Below are 20,341 nucleotides of genomic sequence, written 5' to 3' on the forward strand. Positions count from 1 at the left end.
AAACAACACATTTATACTGTATGAGAAGAGAGTGCTGATTGGTTGGCAAGTGAACTCTGATTGGTAGTGGCATTGCAATGGAGAATGCACCAGTTAATAGTGACTGACAATGAACTGCCAAGCTCTGTTTGAAATTTAAACCAGGCAGCTTGACTCTGATTGACCAAGGCATTGCCCTGAGGAATGAACCAGCGAACGCTGGCACTTATTTTGTTTACTGAAACAGGTACAATGTTTGTATATATTCTTTCTGTCTGCAAAGAACAGGTCCCTGTGTATTAATATAAGTAGCTTCCAGTACACCCAAATGCACCACACTGCGAACCCAACTGATAATCTTAAATTGGTTGTCAGCGTAATGCTTAGCACACTGAGGATTATTTAGCAAATGTTGCAAAGTATAGGCCATACCCATGCTTGCAAAACCCAAAGACACATTGTCCAACATTAGATGTGATTCTGAGATTGGACAGCATTTGCTAATTAATCCTCAGTGTGCTAAGCATTATGCTGACAACCAATTTAAGTAGGGCTCACAGTGTGGTGCATTTGCGTGTACTGGAAGCTACATATATTAATACACAGGGCTCTGTTCTTTGCAGACAGAAGGAACATGCACACACATTGTGCCTGTTTCATCTAAACAAAATTAGTGACAGCCATTCGCTGTTTCATTCCTCAGGGAAAAACCTTGACCAATCAGAGTCAAGCTGCCTGGTTTAAACTTCAAACAGAGCTTGGCAGTTAACTGTCAGTCACTGTTAACTGGTGCATTCTCCAAGGCAATGCCTCTACCAATCAGAATCCGCTTGCCAACCAATCAGCACTCTCTTCTCATACAGTATAAATTTGTTGTTTTCCCTTACATTGGTATTCTTTCAGTTTGTCCTGGTGAGTGCAAGACGAAAAGCTGTGACAACATGTCTCTATTTTCAGCATTACTCAAGTTTTGTTGACTTTTAATGATTAAATAAAAATCTGAAAGAAGTAAATACACCCAATTCTGTACTCAATTCCATGCATCATTTTTATTCTTGTTTTCTAGTGCAAATCCAATATGGAACACTGTTCTTGACAGTGGTATAGACCTTGGTTTTGAAGAAGCTCAGTCAGACCAAGTAAGGTAAAATTGAAAAACACAGCTTTTGCCATTTTTAGGAACCTACAGTACCTGGAAAGGAGAAAAGGATAACTATATGAAGATCAAAATAATTCTATGAAAATCTAAAGGAATCCCTGACAGTTCACATTAATATAGAAAGGGAGATTTGCATTGAAGCTCCTGGGTGGAAACAGGGTGTTAATGCCTCAAAAATGGTGGGGAAAAGCTTACTGCTCTGTTCCCACTTCCCGATCTGGCTAACATCAACTTTGAATGGGCCTAACACTGGGCAGTTAAAATAACAGCCTGTATCAGGTGGTAGGCCCTTTTACTGTGCAAATTGTGCTCCTCTGATGTAGATAGGGCATCAAATAACAATTTAAAATACAACTACTCCAGCCAATATCAAATATAATTTTAGAATACAACTGCGTGTTCCAGCCAAAGGGAAGCCGAGAAAGTGAATTTTTGATTATTTTTGTGGGGCCACGAGGAGTAGACATGCTCCTCTGGGCTCCATTACAACAATAACGTGTATTTATATAGTACCTTGAACATAAGCCGCTTCACAGGAGGGTTTCAAAGCAAAAATTGACACCAAGAGCCACATAAGGGGATATCAGGACAGATGACCAAAACCTTGGTCAAAGAGGTGGGTTTTAAAGAGCATCTTAAAGGAGGAAAGAGAACTAGAGAGCTGGAGATGTTTGTTCAAAATTTAGTGCCAGATCCTCCAGTAATGACACTTAAAAAGACTGAGATTTAACTTGTTTCACAGACTTTATTCAGCCAGCTTCTTTCTTCAGATACAGTCTTTTAACATGTGCTATCTGACTTTTGAACCCCAGCTCAGATGACCTCCTAACTATTACAGAATGTACTGTATTGCATGGAATGTGAAAGTACTGTATTGTCTCTAATATGCAAGTCCACAGAACACTCAATTATCATCATGACATCCATTCTTTAGCAGACTGAAAGCATGCTCATGATTTTTCTGGCATTACACAAATGAATACATGAATATTAGATAAAATCCTCATATCTCTTGAGTTGCTTCCTCTGATAACTGGTCTGCCTGCCATCTCAGGGACTCTGGAGTTGAGGGTATCAGCTTCCTTTCAGGAGCATTCATTTGTGCCTTTGGGCTGAAAGCTGTCAGCCTGCAATCAGAAACTCTGGAGTCTCTGGTCCCTGGTTCAGCTGATAGCAATGTGCTGTGTATTTGTTCAGGAGGGTTAGGTCAGCTAACAACTTGACATCCATAACAGGTTTTGAAAACATTTTCTGTATCCTTCTCCATTCCAGGCCACCAAGCTTTGGTATTCACGTTCTGCTTCATACCGGCTATTCCTAAATGACCTTCATGAGCCAATACCACCATTCCATTCCTTAGCGTCCTTAGCAATACAAGTTCGTTGCGTCTGGGCTCACATTTCCCCATTGTGCACAGTTCATCTCTCACAGCAACATAGAACTTGTGTATACACTTCTCCCATTCTCCTGTCTGGATCCTCTGCCTGACGTCTTCTAGTTCTGGATCTCTGTCTGACTCTCTGTCCATCTCCCTAATTGTCATTGCTTTGCTTGTTTAGTGTACAGCTACAAATTGCAAAAAACAATTCTGCTCCTTTCTCCAGCGTAGATCCTTCCATCTTGTCCACCTTCAGTAATATTGATAGCAAATCTGCAATGCTCATCTTCCCCACAATGTGACTAACCTTGCACTTTTATTGCCGAAGTCTAAGTATCCATTTCTCGATCCTGAAATGTGGTTTAGACCTCGGCGAGTATATCACCTCCAATGGTTTATGGTCTGTAAGCAATTCAAATTCGATGCCAAACAAGTATGCATGAAATCTTGCACATGCCCAGACCAGTCCCAATGCCCCTTTTTCTGTCTGAGATGATCACCTCCCCACATCCATCAAAGATCGGCTTGAGTAAGTGATGATACTTGGTCCTCCAGCATGTGTCTGCACTAGCACTGCCCCCAGTCCCACTGGACTGGCATCCATAGTGACCTTCATTGGTGCTTGTAGATTGTAATATCCAGGAATGTGACCATTCATCAAGCTTTCCTTCAGTGCCCTGAATGCAACCTTCTGCTCTTGACCAAACAAAAATCATTCATTCTTCCTCGTTAACCTCCTCTATGGATCAGCCATTGTAGCAAAGTTTGATATGATTTTTGCACAAAAGGTTACTAGACCAAGAAAGCACCCCACCTCATTGGCATTTTGTTGTTCTCTTGCTTCTGCCACTGCCTTAACTTCCTCTCTGGCTGGATTAATGCCTTAGCTTGTCAACTTGTGACCCTACATGCCAACTCTGACACTCCGAATAGGCATATGTCTGCATTACCGTTAGACCCACTGCTTGCAACCTTGCCAACACTAGTCTCAACCTCTCATCATGTTCCTCAGGAGAGGCACCATGAACAATGATGTTATCTAAAATATTGGCTGCAGCTGGGACAACTTGAATTACTTTATGGATCTTCTCTTGTTAAATCTCAGGTGCTGCGTCTATGCCAAGTTACAGCCTTTTGTACTGGCACAGTCCACCGTGTGTGACAAAATTTGTCACCTTCCTAGAATCTGGCTGCAACTCTAGCTGGTGGTGCTGCCCTTTTCAGTTTCAACTTGGCAAACATCTTACTTGTCAACATCTCCTGGAGTATCTCAACTACCGTTGGCATAGGAAGGCATTCTCAAACCACTGCCTCATTCACCTGTCTCGATGCACAGCCTTATGTCTTCATTTAGCTTGGGGACTAAAAGTGATGGAAAGTGTCATTGACAGTGCTATCAAGTGCCATTTAAACAGCAACAACCTGCTCACTGATGCTCAGTTTGTGTTCCGCCTCTGCCACTCAGCTCCTTACCTCATTACAACCTTGGTCCAAACATGGACAAAAGAGCTGAACTCAAGAGGTGAGGTGAGAGTGATTGCCCTTGATATCAAGGCAGCATTTGACAAGAGTGTGGCATCAAGGAGCCCTAGCCATATTGAAGTCAATGGGAATCAGGGAGAAAACTCTCCACTGGTTGCAGTCATACCCAGCACAAAGGAAGATGGTTGTGGTTGTTGGAGGCCAAACATCTCAGTCCCAGGACATCACTGCAGAAATTCCTCAGGGTAGTGTCCTAGGCCCAACTATCTTCAGCTGCTTCATCAATGACCCTCCCTCCATCATAAGGTCAGAAGTGGGGATGCTCGCTGCTGATTGTGTGTTCAGTATCGTTTGCAACTTGCCAGATACTGAAGCAGCCCGTGTCCAGATGCAGCAAGACCGGGACAACATTCACTTGGGCTGATAAGTGGCAAGTAACATTCACACCACACAAGTGCCAAACATTGACCTTCTCCAAGAGAGAATCTAACCATCTCCCCTTGACTTTCAATGGCATCATCATCTCTGAATCCCCCACTATCAAAATCCTGGGTGTCATCATTGACCAGAAACTAAACTGCAGCAGCCACATAAATACTGTTGTTACAACAGCAGGCCAAAGGCTAGGAATCCTGCAGCGAGTAACTCATCTCCTGACTCCCCAAAGCCTGTCCACCATCTACAAGGCACAGTTCAGGAGTGCGATGGAATACTTTCCACTTGCCTGGATGAGTGTGGTTCCAACAACACTCAGGAAGCTCGACACCATCCAAGATAAAGCAGTCCACGTGATTGGCACCCCATTCACCACCACCTTCAGCATTCACTCCCTCCACCATCGATGTACAGTGGCAGCAGTGTGTACCATCTACAAGATGCACTGTTGCAACTCACCAAGACTCCTTTGATAGCATCTTCCAAACCCACGACATCTCCTACCTAGAAGGACAATGGCAGCAGACACATGGGAACACCACCATTTGCAAGTTCTCCTCTGAGTCACACACCACCCTGACTTGGAAATATATTGCCTTTCCTTCACTATCGCTGTATCAAAATCCTGGAACTCACTCTCTAACAGCACTGTGGATGTACCTGCCCCAGATGAAGGGAGCTCATCACCACTTTCTCAAAGGCACTTAGGGTCGGGCAACAAATACTGGCCTTGCCACTGACGCCCACATCTCATGTAACAAATGCAAAAAGCAAAACTACCACTACTGCCCAAGGTGCTGGTCCTTCTCCTGGTTCAACAATATCTTGATCAAAGAGCTCTTGGAATTTTGGCTTCAAACTTGTACCTCAACCCAAAAGGTGTTCTTCATAAATGCTGAGCTACTGGCTTGGTGTTATCATTGATGGTCAGCCTCACCTGATGATCACAAAGCTTTCCTATTCCTTGGAAAACAGATTTGAATTCCTCCTTCAGTCAGCATATGAATTCACGACGTTCACTTTCAATCCAATATGCAACACCCCTAAGGCTTGCGCCGTCTCTCTGCTCATGAGTGGTTCCTCTTTCTCTTCAATGACCATGAACTCTGCATTTACCTTTTCATCACCTACTTCCACTACAGCATTGAAGCATCCCATAGTTTGAAGCAGTATCTTGGATGTGTATGGGTACACACATTTCTGTGATGTGCACTTGATTCTCCTGTTCAATTCTTCCCACAATGTCCTAACAATCATATTGCTATCACTGCCAGAATTCATTATGATGTCCATCTTCACCCGACCAATCAGCACTGGAGTTTTTCTATGTTTCCCATCATTGTTGCAAACATGTATCCCTCGTCACGTTCAGCATCATTCTTGCCATCATCCGCTATTCGGCCTACATTTCTGCCTCGTTCATTCCTCTGTCCTCTGTTTTCCTTTCCAGACTTTTCTCTCTTTTCAATTTTTTGCTTCTGCAGTTCCTAGCAAAGTGATCCTTTCCCCTGCAACTTTTGCGGGTCTTGCCTTTAGCAGGGCAGCTAGAATCCTTCCCAAAATATCCCAAATTTCCATATTTGAAGCACTCTTTCTCTATCTGACGGGGTTAACACATCTTTTTTCAAGCGACTTGAGTCTCAAGTAGTTCGACTGGCAATTTTGTATGACTTGATCCCTGAGCTGATTATCCAAATCATTTCCATAATTACATCCCTTCGATGTTTGGCGCAATCTAGTGACAAATAGCACCACAGTTTCCCCATCTGTCTGCTTCATCTGTCAAAAAACATGCCGCTGAAATGTTGTATTTATCTTCACTGTTGTGACATTTCTTTAAAAGAGTATGAAAGTAGTGTGTGCATCATCACTGCAGGAAATGATGTCATACAGCATGTGACACAGTAGTATGAGTTGTGTTGATCCCTAGTAAGATGTACATGTAGATCTCCTGTAACTTGTATATAGTATTTGTGAGTCTTCAATAAAAAACACAAAGTATTTGTTACCATTCATCAGTGTGTGATTGATGAGTTTGTGTGAAGAACCTAGTAACACAATATGATGGCAGCAGTGCATTTTTGAAGACCATGTTGCAGCAGAAAGGTTAAAGTACAGTAGTGAAGGTCGGAATCATGGTGATTTGCTTCTGTGCAGAGATCATGGATTAGAACCAATCTGAAGATCAGGAGAAGCCAGAAAAATAAATTGCGACAACATGAGTGATCAGAGCTCGAAAAAATAGTGAGTAACTAACTGGGAGAATAACCGGATTGATGGTCAGTAAGAATATTAAGGTGGTTCAGGATCGACTGCTAAAGTTCGTTTTTGGAATCAGACTGAAAGGTTGTAAAGCCATTGGGGCATCGTGGTGTGGATCCTGTTGAAAACAGCTTTGTCGGACCAAAGAAAAAGCACGTAATACAGGCTACAATGCCACAGAGCTGCATCAATACAGAGTGCAGGGCTGGGCATGGTGAAGTCTCGAGCTGCAGACACAGCAGTTCTCCAGTACTGTTGTATTTCCATTGAAGGAAACTCAAGCCATAGTAAACCAAAAGGATCTGTGAGAAGCAAAGTGCATTGGAACAATGACTACTAAATCTCCTGACATAAATTGGAAGACCACAGATGTCCTTGAGTTTAAGCTTTTTTGACAGTGATTGGAATTATGTTTTTGGATCTATCCATCACTGAACCTGGAAGACAGGCAGTGAAGATTAAAATAACCATTGGAAATGAGGGACTCTACCGAATTACTACATCAGGTCTATCCGATGAGGATCGACAAGACCCAGTGAAGTTCTGGAATATGCTGGAAGATCAATTTGGCATAAAGATGAATTACAGGATCTGCAGTTTAGAGTTAATGGCAATCAAATAACAGCCTAAGGAGTTTGTAAGCCGATGTGGTGATAAGGGCAGACAATCTGATTTTTCTGAAACTGAGTTGTCGTAGATAATCATGAAACTTATCATTGCTTCAACTCCAATCAAAGCCTTCCAGAGAGACCTATTGGGAAAAAAGGAAAGGCCATGATATTGATACCTTGTTAAAAGACAGTAGGAAGTATGAAACCATTGGCTACGGCTACAACTATTGGTGAAGCGGCTAAGGCACCAAAACAGAATAAATCCTATGGGCAGTTCGATATACTATACCAGCTTCAGAATTGTCCGTCATTTCAAGACCACTGCAAGGCGGGCGGCTTGATTAGGCATTGGGCACATCAGTGCAGGAAATCTGGCTACGACAGTGTGGTCAGAGGCTACAATAAGCCACAGTCAAATAAAAAGTGTGCACAGTCTACTGGCAGCAGCAACAAGTAGTGTGCCAGAAGTCAATGCAAGCACACACGTACATTTTTTTTTTGTTCAGGGGATGTGGGCATCACTGGCTAGTATTGCCCTTGAGAAGGTGGAGGTAAGCTGCCTTCTTGAACAGCTGCAGTCCTTGGGGTGTTGGTACACTAACAGTGCTGTTAGGAAGGGAGTTCTAGGATTTTGATCCAGCGATAGTGAAGGAACAGCAAAATAGTTCCAAGTCAGGATGGTGTGTGGATTGGAGGGGAACTTGCAGATGTTCCCATGCATCTGCTGCCCTTGTTCTTGGTGGTAGAGGTTGCGTGTTTGGAAGGTGCTGTCTAAGGAGCCTTGGTGAGTTGCTGCAGTGCATCTTGTAGATGGTACACACTGCTGCTACTGTGCATCGGTGGTGGAGGGAGTGAATGTTTGTAGATGGGGCGCCAATCAAGTGAGCTGCTTTGTCCTGGATGGAGCTTCATGAGTTTTGTTGGAGTGGCATCCATCCAGGCAAATGGAGAGTATTCAATCACAGATGGTGGACAGGCATTGGGGAGTCAGGAGGTGAGTTACTCACCGCATAATTCCCAGCTTCTAACCTGCACTTGTAGCCACACTATTTATGTGGTTGGTCCAGTTCAGTTTCTGGTCAATGGTGACCCCAGGATGTTGATAGTGGGGGATTCAGTGATGGTAATGCCATTGAATATTAAGGGGAGATGGTTAGATTCTCTCTTGTTGGAGCTGGTCATTGCTTGGCACTTTTGTGGCACAGATGTTACTTGCCATTTATCAGCCCAAGACTGGATGTTGTCCAGGTCTTGCTGTACGCGGACATGGACATTTCACTATTTGAAGAATTGTGAATGGAACTGGGCATTGTGCAATCATCAGCGAACATCTCCACTGAGGGAAGGTTATTGATGAAGCAGCTGAAGATGGTCAGGCCTAGGAGACTACCCTGAGGAACTCCTGCAGTAATATTGTGGGACAGAAATGATTGACCTCCAACAACCATAACCACCTTCCTTTTCTGCTGGGTATGACTCCAACCAGTGGAGAGTTCCCCCCCGATTCCTATTGACTCCAGTTTTACTAGGACCTCTTGATTCCATACTCGGTCAAATGCTTCCTTGATGTCAAGGGCAGTCATTCTCACCTCACCTTTGGAGTTCAGCTCTTTTGTCCATGTTTGGACCAAGGCTGTAATGAGGTCAGGAGCTGAGTGGCCCTGGCAGAACCCAAACTGAGCGTCACTGAGCAGGTTATTGCTGAGCAAATGCCACTTGAAAACACTGTCAGTGACCCCTTCCATCACTTTGCTGATGATCCGGAGTAGACTGATAGTGCGGTAATTGGCCAGGTTGGATTTGTCCTGCTTTTTGTGCACAGGACATACCTAGGCAATTTTTGACATTGCCAGGTAGATGCCAGTGTTGTAGCTGTACTGGAACAGCTTTGCTAGGGGCACAGCTAGTTCTGGAGTACATGTTGTACATGTACAGGTCGTTTACATTGGACACATTGAAGTGATTGCCAAATCTGAAGAAAACAGCGGATTTAGACCTGCAAGTTGACAGTATGGATATAGAGGTCGAAGACATAGTTAATGTTGACTTGAAGAGCTTTGGATAGCACAAGTGCAACCAGCTTAGAGATGAAACAGCCAAAGATTTACTGCTGACAGCATTGTGGCAAGTTATTGTCAATGGCTGGCCTGATACAATACAGGAGGTTCAAGACAATCTGAGATCATTTTGGCTGTATGGGGACAAATTAGGTGTCTCAAGAGGAATGTTCCTGAATCTCTGCCACATGGACACCGAGCGAACAGACGCCTGGTGAGGGAAACTGTGTATTGGCCTGGGATTAACTGCAATATCGAGACAGTCATGAGGTTGTGCCAGAGGTGTCAAGTGCATCAGCCAATTGGCACAGGTAACTACTACACCCTCATGAATTCGCATCTCATCCCTGGTGAGGACTACAACAGATCTATGCACCATTCGTGGTGATTATTTTCTTTTAATCACAGATTACTTTTCAAATTTCCCAATCATCAGACAGTTGGGGGATACATTGAGCAGTCTGTAGAGAATACGATGAGTGCTATGTTTAGTCTTTTTGGCACACCGGTAAAGGCCTGCTCAGATATGAAATTGAAACCTGACCCGGGCCCGAGTCCTTTGATCTTCCTCGCACCCACCCGACCTGACCCGACCCAACCCAACTACTGTAATAAAGTTAATTATATAAATCATACCTTGTCAAAATGTTGTAATCCTCCGTTGCGGCAGCAGGCACATGTCATTGGGTCTGGTCGGGTTTGGGTCGGGTAGCCATGCTTTACACACCGGAGGAAATTGTATCAGACAATGGTCCACAGTATACAGGCAAACCATTTCAGGATATATGTGCCAAGTGGGACATAAACCATATGACAGCCTCTCCACATTATCCTAGATCCAACGGTCTTTCCGAGAGAACGGTTAAATCGCTTATGGTGAAGTGCAGGGAAACAGAGCAAGATTTCCAGGTTGCTATGTTGCATTTACAGGTAATGCCATTAGACATGGGATCACCATCACCAACCAAAATCATGTTTGGGAGGCAGATCAGAACAACAATTCCAAGTTGTCATTTGTCCAGGTTTGCATCAGTGCAGGAAAGACAACTGGAGAAGCAGGAGAAGATGAAGGCCACACACAATTGGCATGCAGGTGTGGAATTGCTTTGTTTACCTGTGGGGCAAACGTTGAGGAGGAACAGATGTCAACTCAGAGAATTGTCCAACTGCATCCTACCCAATACTCCAGTAGCAGTGAGAACATGTTCACAGGTCAGGTCTGACAGTGAAATTGTGCAAACCACTGTGATGGCAACCAACACATTGCTAATGTACAGTATGCCCATACATCTACATCGATGAGTCAAGAACACCGTAAACCATCTATACTTTTTAGGGACTCTTAAATGACGGATGGAGGTTATCTTTTATGTAAATAGTGATCACAACAATCCTGTTATGTTATGTGTAATGTTCTACTTAAGGCAAAGGGGGGATGTTGTGATATTGCTTTAAAAGAATATGTAAATAGTGAGTGTGCATCATCACTGTAGGAAGTGATGTCATACAGCCTGTGACAGTAGTATGAGTTGTGTCAATCCCTAGTTAAATGGGCATGTAGAGCTCTCCTGTAATTTGAATATAGTATTGTGAGTCTTCAATTAAAAAAAAGCCCAAAATAGTTGTTACCATTCATCAGCGTGTGATTGGTAAGTTTGCATGAAGAACCTAGGAACACAACATTCACCACGTAATGATTGTTTAATGCATCTACAGCCTTGTCATAATCATCTCGTTCTCCTGTGCCATGTAGTATTTTGAATATATCTCTCACCGATGTCCCAGCATTGTAGAGCAACAAAGCCCTCCATTGTGATTGCTGCGTTGATGTCACCCCATCGGGAAACAGGCCCCTGCTGTCTGTGTAAGCCTCAAACTCTTCCAGCCATGCGATGCATTGTGCACTCACTACACTGGCTTCACTATTGGGATCAAATGGATTTACACCTCTAATCCCAGCAGATTGCAATCCCACAAAAGCAATTTCCCACTGCAATGTTTCGGCAACCTAATCACTGTTGGATCTTCCAGTAATGACACTTAATAAGACTGAGACTTAACTTGCCTCACGGGCTTTATTTAGCCATCTTCACATCCCCCCCTCCTCCCCACCCTGATATAGTCCTTCAACATGTGCTATCTGACCTTTGAACCCTGGGTCAGATGACCTCCTAACTAGTACAGAATATACCATATTGCATCTGATGTGTGAGTACTGTGTTGTATCTCATAGGAACATAGGACTTAGGAGCAGGTGTAGGCCATTTGGCCCTTCGAGCCTGCTGCAGCATTTGATAAGATTGTGGCTGATCTGGTTGTGGTCTCAACTCCACTTTCTTGTCTGCCCCCTATAATCCTTGACTCCCTTCTCTATCAAAAATCTATATAACTCAGTCTTGAATAAATTCAATGACCCAACCTCTACTGCTTTCTGGGAAAGAGAACTCAAAGACTAACAACCCTTTGAGAAAAAAACTTCTCCTCATCTCCATCCTAAAAGGGAGCCCTCTTATGCTTAAACTGTGTCCCCTAGTTCTAGTCTCCCCCTTAAGAGGAAATATCCTCCCGTTATCCACTCTATTAAGTCCCCTCAGGATCTTCTCAACTCCAGTGGGTATAGGCCCAACCTGTTCAACCTTTCGTCATAAGAAAAGCCCTTCCTCCCTGGAATTAGTCGAGTGAACCTTCTCTGAACTACTTCTAACGCAATTATATCCTTTTTTAAATAAGGAGACCAAAACTGTACACAGTACTCTCGATGTGGTCTCACCAAGGTTCTGTACAGCTGCAGTAAAACTTTCCTACTTTTATACTTGATTCTCCTTGCAATAAACACCACCATTCAATTTGCATTCCTAATCACTTGCTGTACCTGCAAACTAACCTTTTATGATTCATGTACCAGGACACCCAGATCCCTCTGTACCACCGAGTTCTGCAATCTCCCTCCATTTAAATAGGATACAGCTTTTCTATTCTTTCTGCGAAAGTGGACAAGTTCACATTTTCCCACATTATGCTCCATCTGCCAAATTTTTGCACACTCACTTAACCTATCAATATCCTTTTATAGACTCTTTACCTCTCTTGACAACTTACTTTCCTTCCTATCTTGGTGTCATCGGCAAATTTAGCTACTATACATTTGGTCCCTTCATCCAAACCATTGATATAAATTGTAAATAGTTGAGGCCCCAGTGCTGATCCCTGTGGCACTTGGCTAGTTACAACTTGCCAACCCCAAAAAGACCCATTTATCCATACCCTCTGCTTCCTGTTAGCTAACCAGTCCTCTATCCATGCTAATATGTTACTCCCTATACCATGTGCTCTTATCTTGTGTAGTAACCTTTGAGGTGGCACCTTATCAAATGCCTTTTGGAAATCCAAGTACACCACATCTGTAGGTTCCCCTTTATCCACCTTGCTTGTTACTTCCTCAAGGAACTCTAATAAATTAGTTAAACATGATTTCCCTTTCACAACACCATTTTGACTCTGTCTGATCCCATTATGGTTGTCTAACTATTCTGCCATAACCCCCTTAATAATGGTCTTCCCTATGACAGATGTTAGGCTAACTGGCCTATAGTTTCCTGCTTTCTGTCTCCCACTTCTTTTAAGACCCTCGGATGCAGGCCATCTGGTCCTGGGGACTTCTCAGCCTTTCGGTCTAATAGTTTTCCCAGCACCTTTTTCCCTGGTGATGGTGACCATATTAAGTGCCTCCCTCCCTGTCACCTCTTGATTTTCATGTATCTTTGGGAGGTTTTCTAAATCTTCTACAGTGAAAACAGACACAAAATATCTGTTCAATGCCTCTGCCATATCTTTGTTTTCCATTATCAATTCCCCAGACTCACTCTCTAGAGGGCCAACACTAGTTTTAGTTACTCTTTTCCTATTTAAATTTGAGTACCATATTGTATCTAATATGCAAGTCCATATAACACTCAGTTATCATCAAGGCGCAGCTACAAAATTGCGGATGCTCAAGAGGCCAGAATTAGAAGAGCACATTATTTCTGAGGGTTGTGGGGCTGGAGAAGGTTACTGAGATGGGGGGAGGGGGGGGGCGGGGTGTGGGGGGTGGGAAGCAAGCCCATGGAAGGATTTTAAAACATTTTTAAAAATTTTAAATTGAGTTGTTGTTTATCTGGGTACCAGTGTAAATCAGTGAGAACAGTAGCAATGGGTGGATGGAACTTGGGGCAATTTAGGACATGGACAACAGAGTCTTGAATGAGCTCAGTTTTACAGAGGGTAGAATAAGGGATGTTGACCTCCTGTGCATTGTGTCATGCTAGGCCCCCACCTGCCAAGAATGAGGCACATTGATTTTGAACTGCTACTGGAGTAAAGAAAGGACTTGTTAAACAGATCAGCCGTGGCTGGAAAATACATTTGCATATTAACAGGTGGTGATTGGAAGGACAAAGGACCATTCCCTGACACATTCAACCCACAATGGACATTGATAACCAGGTATTGTGTGTACGAGGAGCATTCCAGAGACTGCTAAGGTGATACAATCCAAGATGTAGTCAGACCAGTTAGTCACACGACTAACCTGCTTGGCAACCTGGGTTTTTCTGAATTGTACAAACAGTTTGAAGAGTGTCTGTTTGCTCCTGGACTGAGAAGATCTCTCCTGTCTGCTCCCATCTCTTTGTCACAAACCTCTGAATCCACTGAAGGTACATGAACCCCAAGAGAGAAAAGTCTCCTACAGCAAACATGGTTTAAGAAGAACATTGGGCCCCAGCGAAAAGCAAGATCTACCTACAATCAAGGACTCTACAGTGAGCTCGAAGAACCGAAACAAAAACTCTTCAGATATTGCCTCAAACCTTTCACTTTATATTTTCTTCTGCTCTTTTCTGTCTCTATTTTGCATGTGTGTATCGCATATGCATGCCAGCCTGGGCACGTCGAGTATCCGCAGGCGTCAACCGAACTAGAGTTGAAGTTTAATAAATTTTAATCTTTCTTCTTCAAACCTAAAGAAAACCTGTTTGTGTTAGTTTCTTTGCCTTCTAATTGGAAAGCGGTGAACAAGGATTCACCAAGGGGGAGCTAAAAACACGGTGTGTTTAAAATTAAACCCTGTTATGGTAAGGCCAGGTGAAGGTTGAAAGGGACCCCTAGACACCTTCCTCACCGGGTCGTAACAATTGTAATAGTCAAATCTAGATGCAGCAAAGGCATGGCGGAGCGTTTCAGCAGCAGATGAACAGAGGCAGGAGCAGAATCAGGCGATGTCATAGAGGTGGAAATAAACGGTCTTAGACTCTGCCTCACTGGGTTTCCCCTATTCCATGAACAACTTCTGCCCCATCCACACTCTTTTCTCTCCCCCCACACACCCCCTGCACTGCCTGGATCTACCTTTATACTGACTGGGTCAGCCTCTGGAGCTGTCAGGCTGCTGTGAGGCACCCCTTTTGCCACCCGAAATGTGCTAGTGATATGGTAATGAGGCACAGTCTTCAAAATGGACCAGGCCTCCCATGTGTAATATCATTAAAATCAATCCAAGATAGACAAATGATTTTCCGAGCGGTAGGCCAATTTTTAAAAAATGTATAATTCATTATGCAGCACTTAAGAAATGGAATGGAGACTATCTTTAACTATCTTAGGATGTATAATATTATACCACAAACTATTCTCATTGAGCACATTCTACAGCTTAAGATACCAATTGAGCACAACATATGCAAATCTGCATTCTGATACAATAAGAATTCTAGTTATGGATCTCTGAATTCTGAATCTAGATTTTATTTCTTAACATGACATTTTGTTCCATTATCAGTATTGCACATTAATTTTTGCCACCTGCCACTATATTTACCTGCAACACACTAGAGGAGTCTACATTGTGAATTTGATCTGAACTGTGAAAATTGAGGAAAAATTGGGTTAATTTTAATTGCTTCACGCTTGTAAACAATTTTGTGAGACCCTGAGAGACAAGCTTAAGTTTTTTTGTATATTTAGTAACATTGAATGCCATATTTCTTGCAGTATTAACTCTTTAGATGAGAATATGGTCGATAAAATGACAGAAACACCTGTAAAGAAATCAGACGCAAAAGAGGTAAGTTAGAACCATATTGTCAACCCTTAAAATGTGTTAAACAAATATGTACATATTTGTAATATCACAGTGAAAAATGAAAACTCCCAAGTGCAACAGGGTTAAGTGTCTATTTTGATATCAAAATCTGACTGTTCTTTAATTTAATAGCAATACAAATATTGCTCTGAGATATCTATGTCATAATAGTGATCTGATCTGATGAAGAATTTATGTATATTTAGTGTTCCTGCCATCACAACTCAGCATGCATTTTAATCCAGATGTAACAAAACAATTTAAACTACTCAGCAATTGAATCTCAGAGAACTGGGTGAAACAAGGGGTTTTCACATTGCACTTTCACTTCTGGCCCTGGTTTAAATCTAGACTGCTCCGTTGTTTAAAAGCAAAATACTGCGGATGCTGAAAATCTGAAATAAAAACAGAAAGTGCTGGAAATACTCAGCAGGTCTGGCAGCAACAGTAGAGAGAGAAACAGAGTTAACGTTTCAGTCTGTGACCTTTCATCTGATGAAACTCTGCTTCTGTCTCCACAGATGCTACCAGACCTGCTGAGTATTTCTAGCACTTTCTGTTTTTATTTCTGCTCCATTGTCTGTTGTCTATTGGGGTCTTACATTACAGCAGTATCTATACCTCAAAAGTACTTCATTGGCTGTAAAGAGGTTTTGGAGGTCGTGAAAGGCGTAAAAAATGAAAGTCTTTTTTTCTTTCTTGCATGAAAAGAATTTGGTCTGTACCAATTCAGTACTTAGTACATGTAGACAAATAGCATTAAATTGCCTTAATTTTATACCAAATGATCTATGTCATCTAAGAGGTCACAAGGTTGGATGCTGTGAGAAAAAGAAAGGTCATCTGGTGTATTAGGGTTGGTGCTGAAAAACATTGTGAGGCAGAAGAGAGGGCACGTTATGCTGCATCTAACCCATTCTATACCTGGTCTTGAAATGTTTGAGGCTGACACAGGGTGCCTGAAATGAGAAAGTGTTCCATTTTTCGGCACATAAGTTTCTAACACTGATGAACACAAAAATTCATCAAAAGTAATAAAATCCTTAAAGTGTGAACATTTTTGCATTGGAATTTGAAAATATATGCTACACATTTAGTGGAATTTCACTTTATCCCTAGATAAACGTTGTCCCTGAACTTCTTTGAGGGCACAGTTGAAATACCCTCCTGATGCTGAGACTTCCTGATTGGCCTTGTAAGGAGCAGAACTTCCACCCAACCCTTATGAAGCCAATAATGAAAGGTTGTGGAATCTGGGTAGGAGACTCCGAGATATCCTACTTTGCTGACTTACAGGGAACCTACCATAACACTGGAGGCTGATACACCAGTTGAGATGAGGTGTACCAATCTCCAGAAGCGCCAAACAGGTCCTACTGAAGGTGTCCAGGCAAGAGAAATGGCCAGGGAGAAAATACCCAGCTTTTTCAACCTAATCTGGTAACTAAAATCCCCCATCCCTGGGACCATTCTGGTAAATCTCCTCTGCACCCTCTCAAAGATGCTCACATCCTTTCTAAATGGTGGTGACCAAAATTGGATGTAATACTCTAGTTGGGGCCCAACCAGAACTTTATAAAGGTTCAGCATGACTTCCCTTCTTTTGTACTCAATCTCCCTATTTATGAAGACCAAGATCCCATATGCTTTGTTAACTGTCTCAATATGTGCTTCAAAGATAGATGCACATGCACCCCCAGATCACTCTGTACATAGATACTCTTTAGAACTGTGCCATTAAGTCTGTACTGCCTCACCCTATTCCTTCTGCCAAAATGCATCACCTCACACTTCTCCATATTAAATTCCATCTGCCACCTCTCCGCCCATTCTGCTGGTCTATGACCTGTTGCAGGCGATTCGTATCATCCTCACTGCTTGCCACGCCTCCAAGTTTGGTATAATTGGCAAAAAAAGTAGTGGTCCTAGCATTGACCCTTGGGGAACATCACTGTCTAGCATCCTCCAATCTGAAAAATAACTATTTACATGACTCACTGTTTTCTGTCCTTTAGCCATTTTTTTTATCCAATTGGACACTGACCCTTCTATTGGTTGCTGATCATACAGCATTGCTCTATTTGCCTCCAGTGGCATGCATTTTTTGTTTATGTTGCTGTTGGAACCAGCATTGGATACGTTGGCCAAAACCACCTCTTTTGGTCTTCTACACTACCATTTGTGGTAGAAGCACTGTCCTTATGTGTTGTTTCAGTTTGCCTGTAACAGCAGAGTGATCATCAGTGACAAACTGGCATCATATAATTCATCATCATAGGACACTAACTTCGGCAATGTTCATTTTTTGAGAGAATCATGGATTAGTCATGGTAAAAATGCACAAATCATAATGAAATAAGTCACGACCAGGAACATTTTTCATGGAAGTGTTGTATTTGGGACAGCCTCCTTTTGTGCATTGTGTCAAGCATTGATTGTTACACATTGAGCTTGGTGAATGAGAATGTTGTTTTAGAGTTGTGGGGAGGAGGTGGCTGGGGAGTGTTCAGTGGTCTCCCAGTTGCTGGCTTTCAGAGAGGGGAGTGCAGTCAGATAGGAAAGGGAGATAGATGCCACCAGGCTTTGATTTTGCTACTTCAGCATCCCTACATGAACCTTGGAGGAAAGATTGGGTGTCAGTGGCTGGCCTTAGTGACTAGTGAGACACTCTCAACAGTTTTACTAAAGGGCAAAACAGTTGCCAGAGTTTGGACCTATAACTTGTCTGGTACGAGTTTTGCTCAGTATCTGTTGGTCTGAAATAAGATCCTTCAGTTGTACATGAAAGGTGTAAATTCCAGGTGCCAGTTTCAATGATGGAATAAAACAGCTGATGTGCTGACTGGGCATTTGTGAACTGAGACCCTCTCATCTGGGCCTAGTGCATCCATTACATGCAATAGAAAGCATCTATTTCAGATCGCCGTTCATCGTCATTTGGCCAATACCCTAACACCATTGCGAGAGCACCATTACCACAAGGACTGCAGCCGTTCAAGGGAAAAGCCCTTGCCCCACCTTCTCAAGGCAACTTTGGATGAGGATTTAATGTGGCCTTGCCAGTGTTGCCTGCATCCCGTGAACAATTTTTAAAAAAGCAAGATGAATTTTGTAGCAAATGAAAATCTGAGATTCTCATGATACCTATGACAAAGGTACAGCTAAAAATATTACACAAAGGCTAATAAATAGCTGGCTGGAGCATTGTGGATATTTTTCTCAACCTATTAGAAAATTAAAGATTTTTTTTACTGGCTTCCTGATTTCAATATTTACATTTTCTTTCTTACATAAGATGACTGAGAAAACAATGAACTCAATCGCTGCACTGGATGACCATAACAACAGTAAAGAAAAAGCATCAGGGATATCTGGAGATGGACATTGCAATCCTGTACTGAACTGCACTGACATTTGAGCAGTAAATTTGGTGCCTTTGACTCTTGCATTGCTTTAATTTAAAAATTTGCATTTCGAACCTTTAATATAAGAAAACTGGAATCGTTGACTATATTTAGCATGTGCCTTTGCTGCCTGATAAACAATTTCTTGGCCTATTGTACTTGTGTGAAGATTTTATTACAGCTAGTATTATTACTGTCATAAATTTATATTTTGCATTAAATTTTGTTTGCTAGCCATCAGATTTTTAAAATTAATGTTATAATACATGTTAGCATGTTTTAACACCATGTTTTATTCAATGCAATGAACTACACTATTGATAGCAGCAGTGAATTGTGTACATTGTGTTTAAATAATAAGAGCAATATTCCATCTATGTGAGCTGTTAGCAATAACATGGCTAGTAATTGGATAATGTTAGTAGCAGTCTTCATAATTAAATGCCTTTGAAAAGGATCTCAATCATCCATCCTTTTTCTAGTTAGAAAAATCCTTAAAACTAATTTTCTGCTGTATATTCTGCTTTACCAATTATATATGATTTCATACACTGATTATAAAACCTAAATTGCTTTAATAAGGACCAATTGTGTGTGTGTGTACGTGGAAGGTTGTATAATATTTACAACATTTTCAATGTTTGATACTGAGGAGGCATTTAATAATTGTTGATTTATATCAAAACCAGAAGGTGCTAATTTCCAAGAATAGCAAAGTGATGAGGAGAGCTGAATCATTACCTGAGGGATTAGAAGTTGTGAAGAATCACAGAATTGTTACAGCACAGAAGGAAGCCATTCAGCCCATTGTGTCTGCACCGGCTCTCCGAAAGAGCAATATAGTTTGTGCCATTCCCCCACTTTCCCCCCGTAACTTTGCACATTCTTCCTTTTCATATAACAGTATAAAGAACTTGCTAAGTGCTGGAGAAAGAGTTACACGCTGAGAGGAACAAGATAGAGGCTGGAAGATGAATAACTTGTTAGGCTTGCCTATTGGATAAACATACTTCGGCAAAGAGAGAAGTAATAGGACAGTGGTCTAAGACAGTTTCTTAGCATTGGGAGATTCACAGATGTTCATTATGTTTGCAAATTGCTTTAGGAGAATAACTGACTAGGACATTGGTAATTAAATGAACAAATGCCACAGAAACAAAATCCTGGGAATGAGAGAACAGCAGCACTATAGATAGAAGGATCCTGTAAACTGACAGTTGATCTGGGAGGAAGAGGGGAGTTTAACAGACAGCAAAGAAACCAGTCTGAGAGGTTTGGGCAGTTTATCTCATTTTGACAGAAGAGAGAAAATTCTTAGCTGTTTTACTGAAAAAACCTGTTGGAACATATTCGCAAGTAGTTTTAGTTGTGCAGTTATTTAATATAGGACAAATTTTAGTCACGTGTGATGTAATGCAAAATATATGCTTCTTAAAATTAAAGCTTGTGTGGA

At 42.1% G+C, this 20,341-nt stretch overlaps 1 protein-coding gene across 10 annotated transcripts in view; it reads left to right on the top strand.

Annotated features, from left to right (window-relative positions):
• The window catches only part of cdhr2 (cadherin related family member 2), a 250,231-nt gene extending 229,893 nt beyond the window's left edge, over positions 1-20,338 (top strand). For all 10 annotated transcript variants that reach the window (XM_068043480.1, XM_068043481.1, XM_068043475.1 and 7 more), the window contains 3 exons: positions 1,046-1,123; positions 15,394-15,466; positions 18,780-20,338. In XM_068043480.1, the coding sequence (XP_067899581.1) occupies positions 1,046-1,123; positions 15,394-15,466; positions 18,780-18,902 (274 nt within the window). In that variant the 3' untranslated portion in view covers positions 18,903-20,338. The remainder of the gene's footprint in view (positions 1-1,045; positions 1,124-15,393; positions 15,467-18,779) is intronic.
• Positions 20,339-20,341: the final 3 nt, after the last annotated feature.

The sequence above is a fragment of the Heterodontus francisci genome, chromosome 12, assembly GCF_036365525.1.
Source record: "Heterodontus francisci isolate sHetFra1 chromosome 12, sHetFra1.hap1, whole genome shotgun sequence".
NCBI classification, from domain to species: Eukaryota; Metazoa; Chordata; class Chondrichthyes; order Heterodontiformes; family Heterodontidae; genus Heterodontus; species Heterodontus francisci.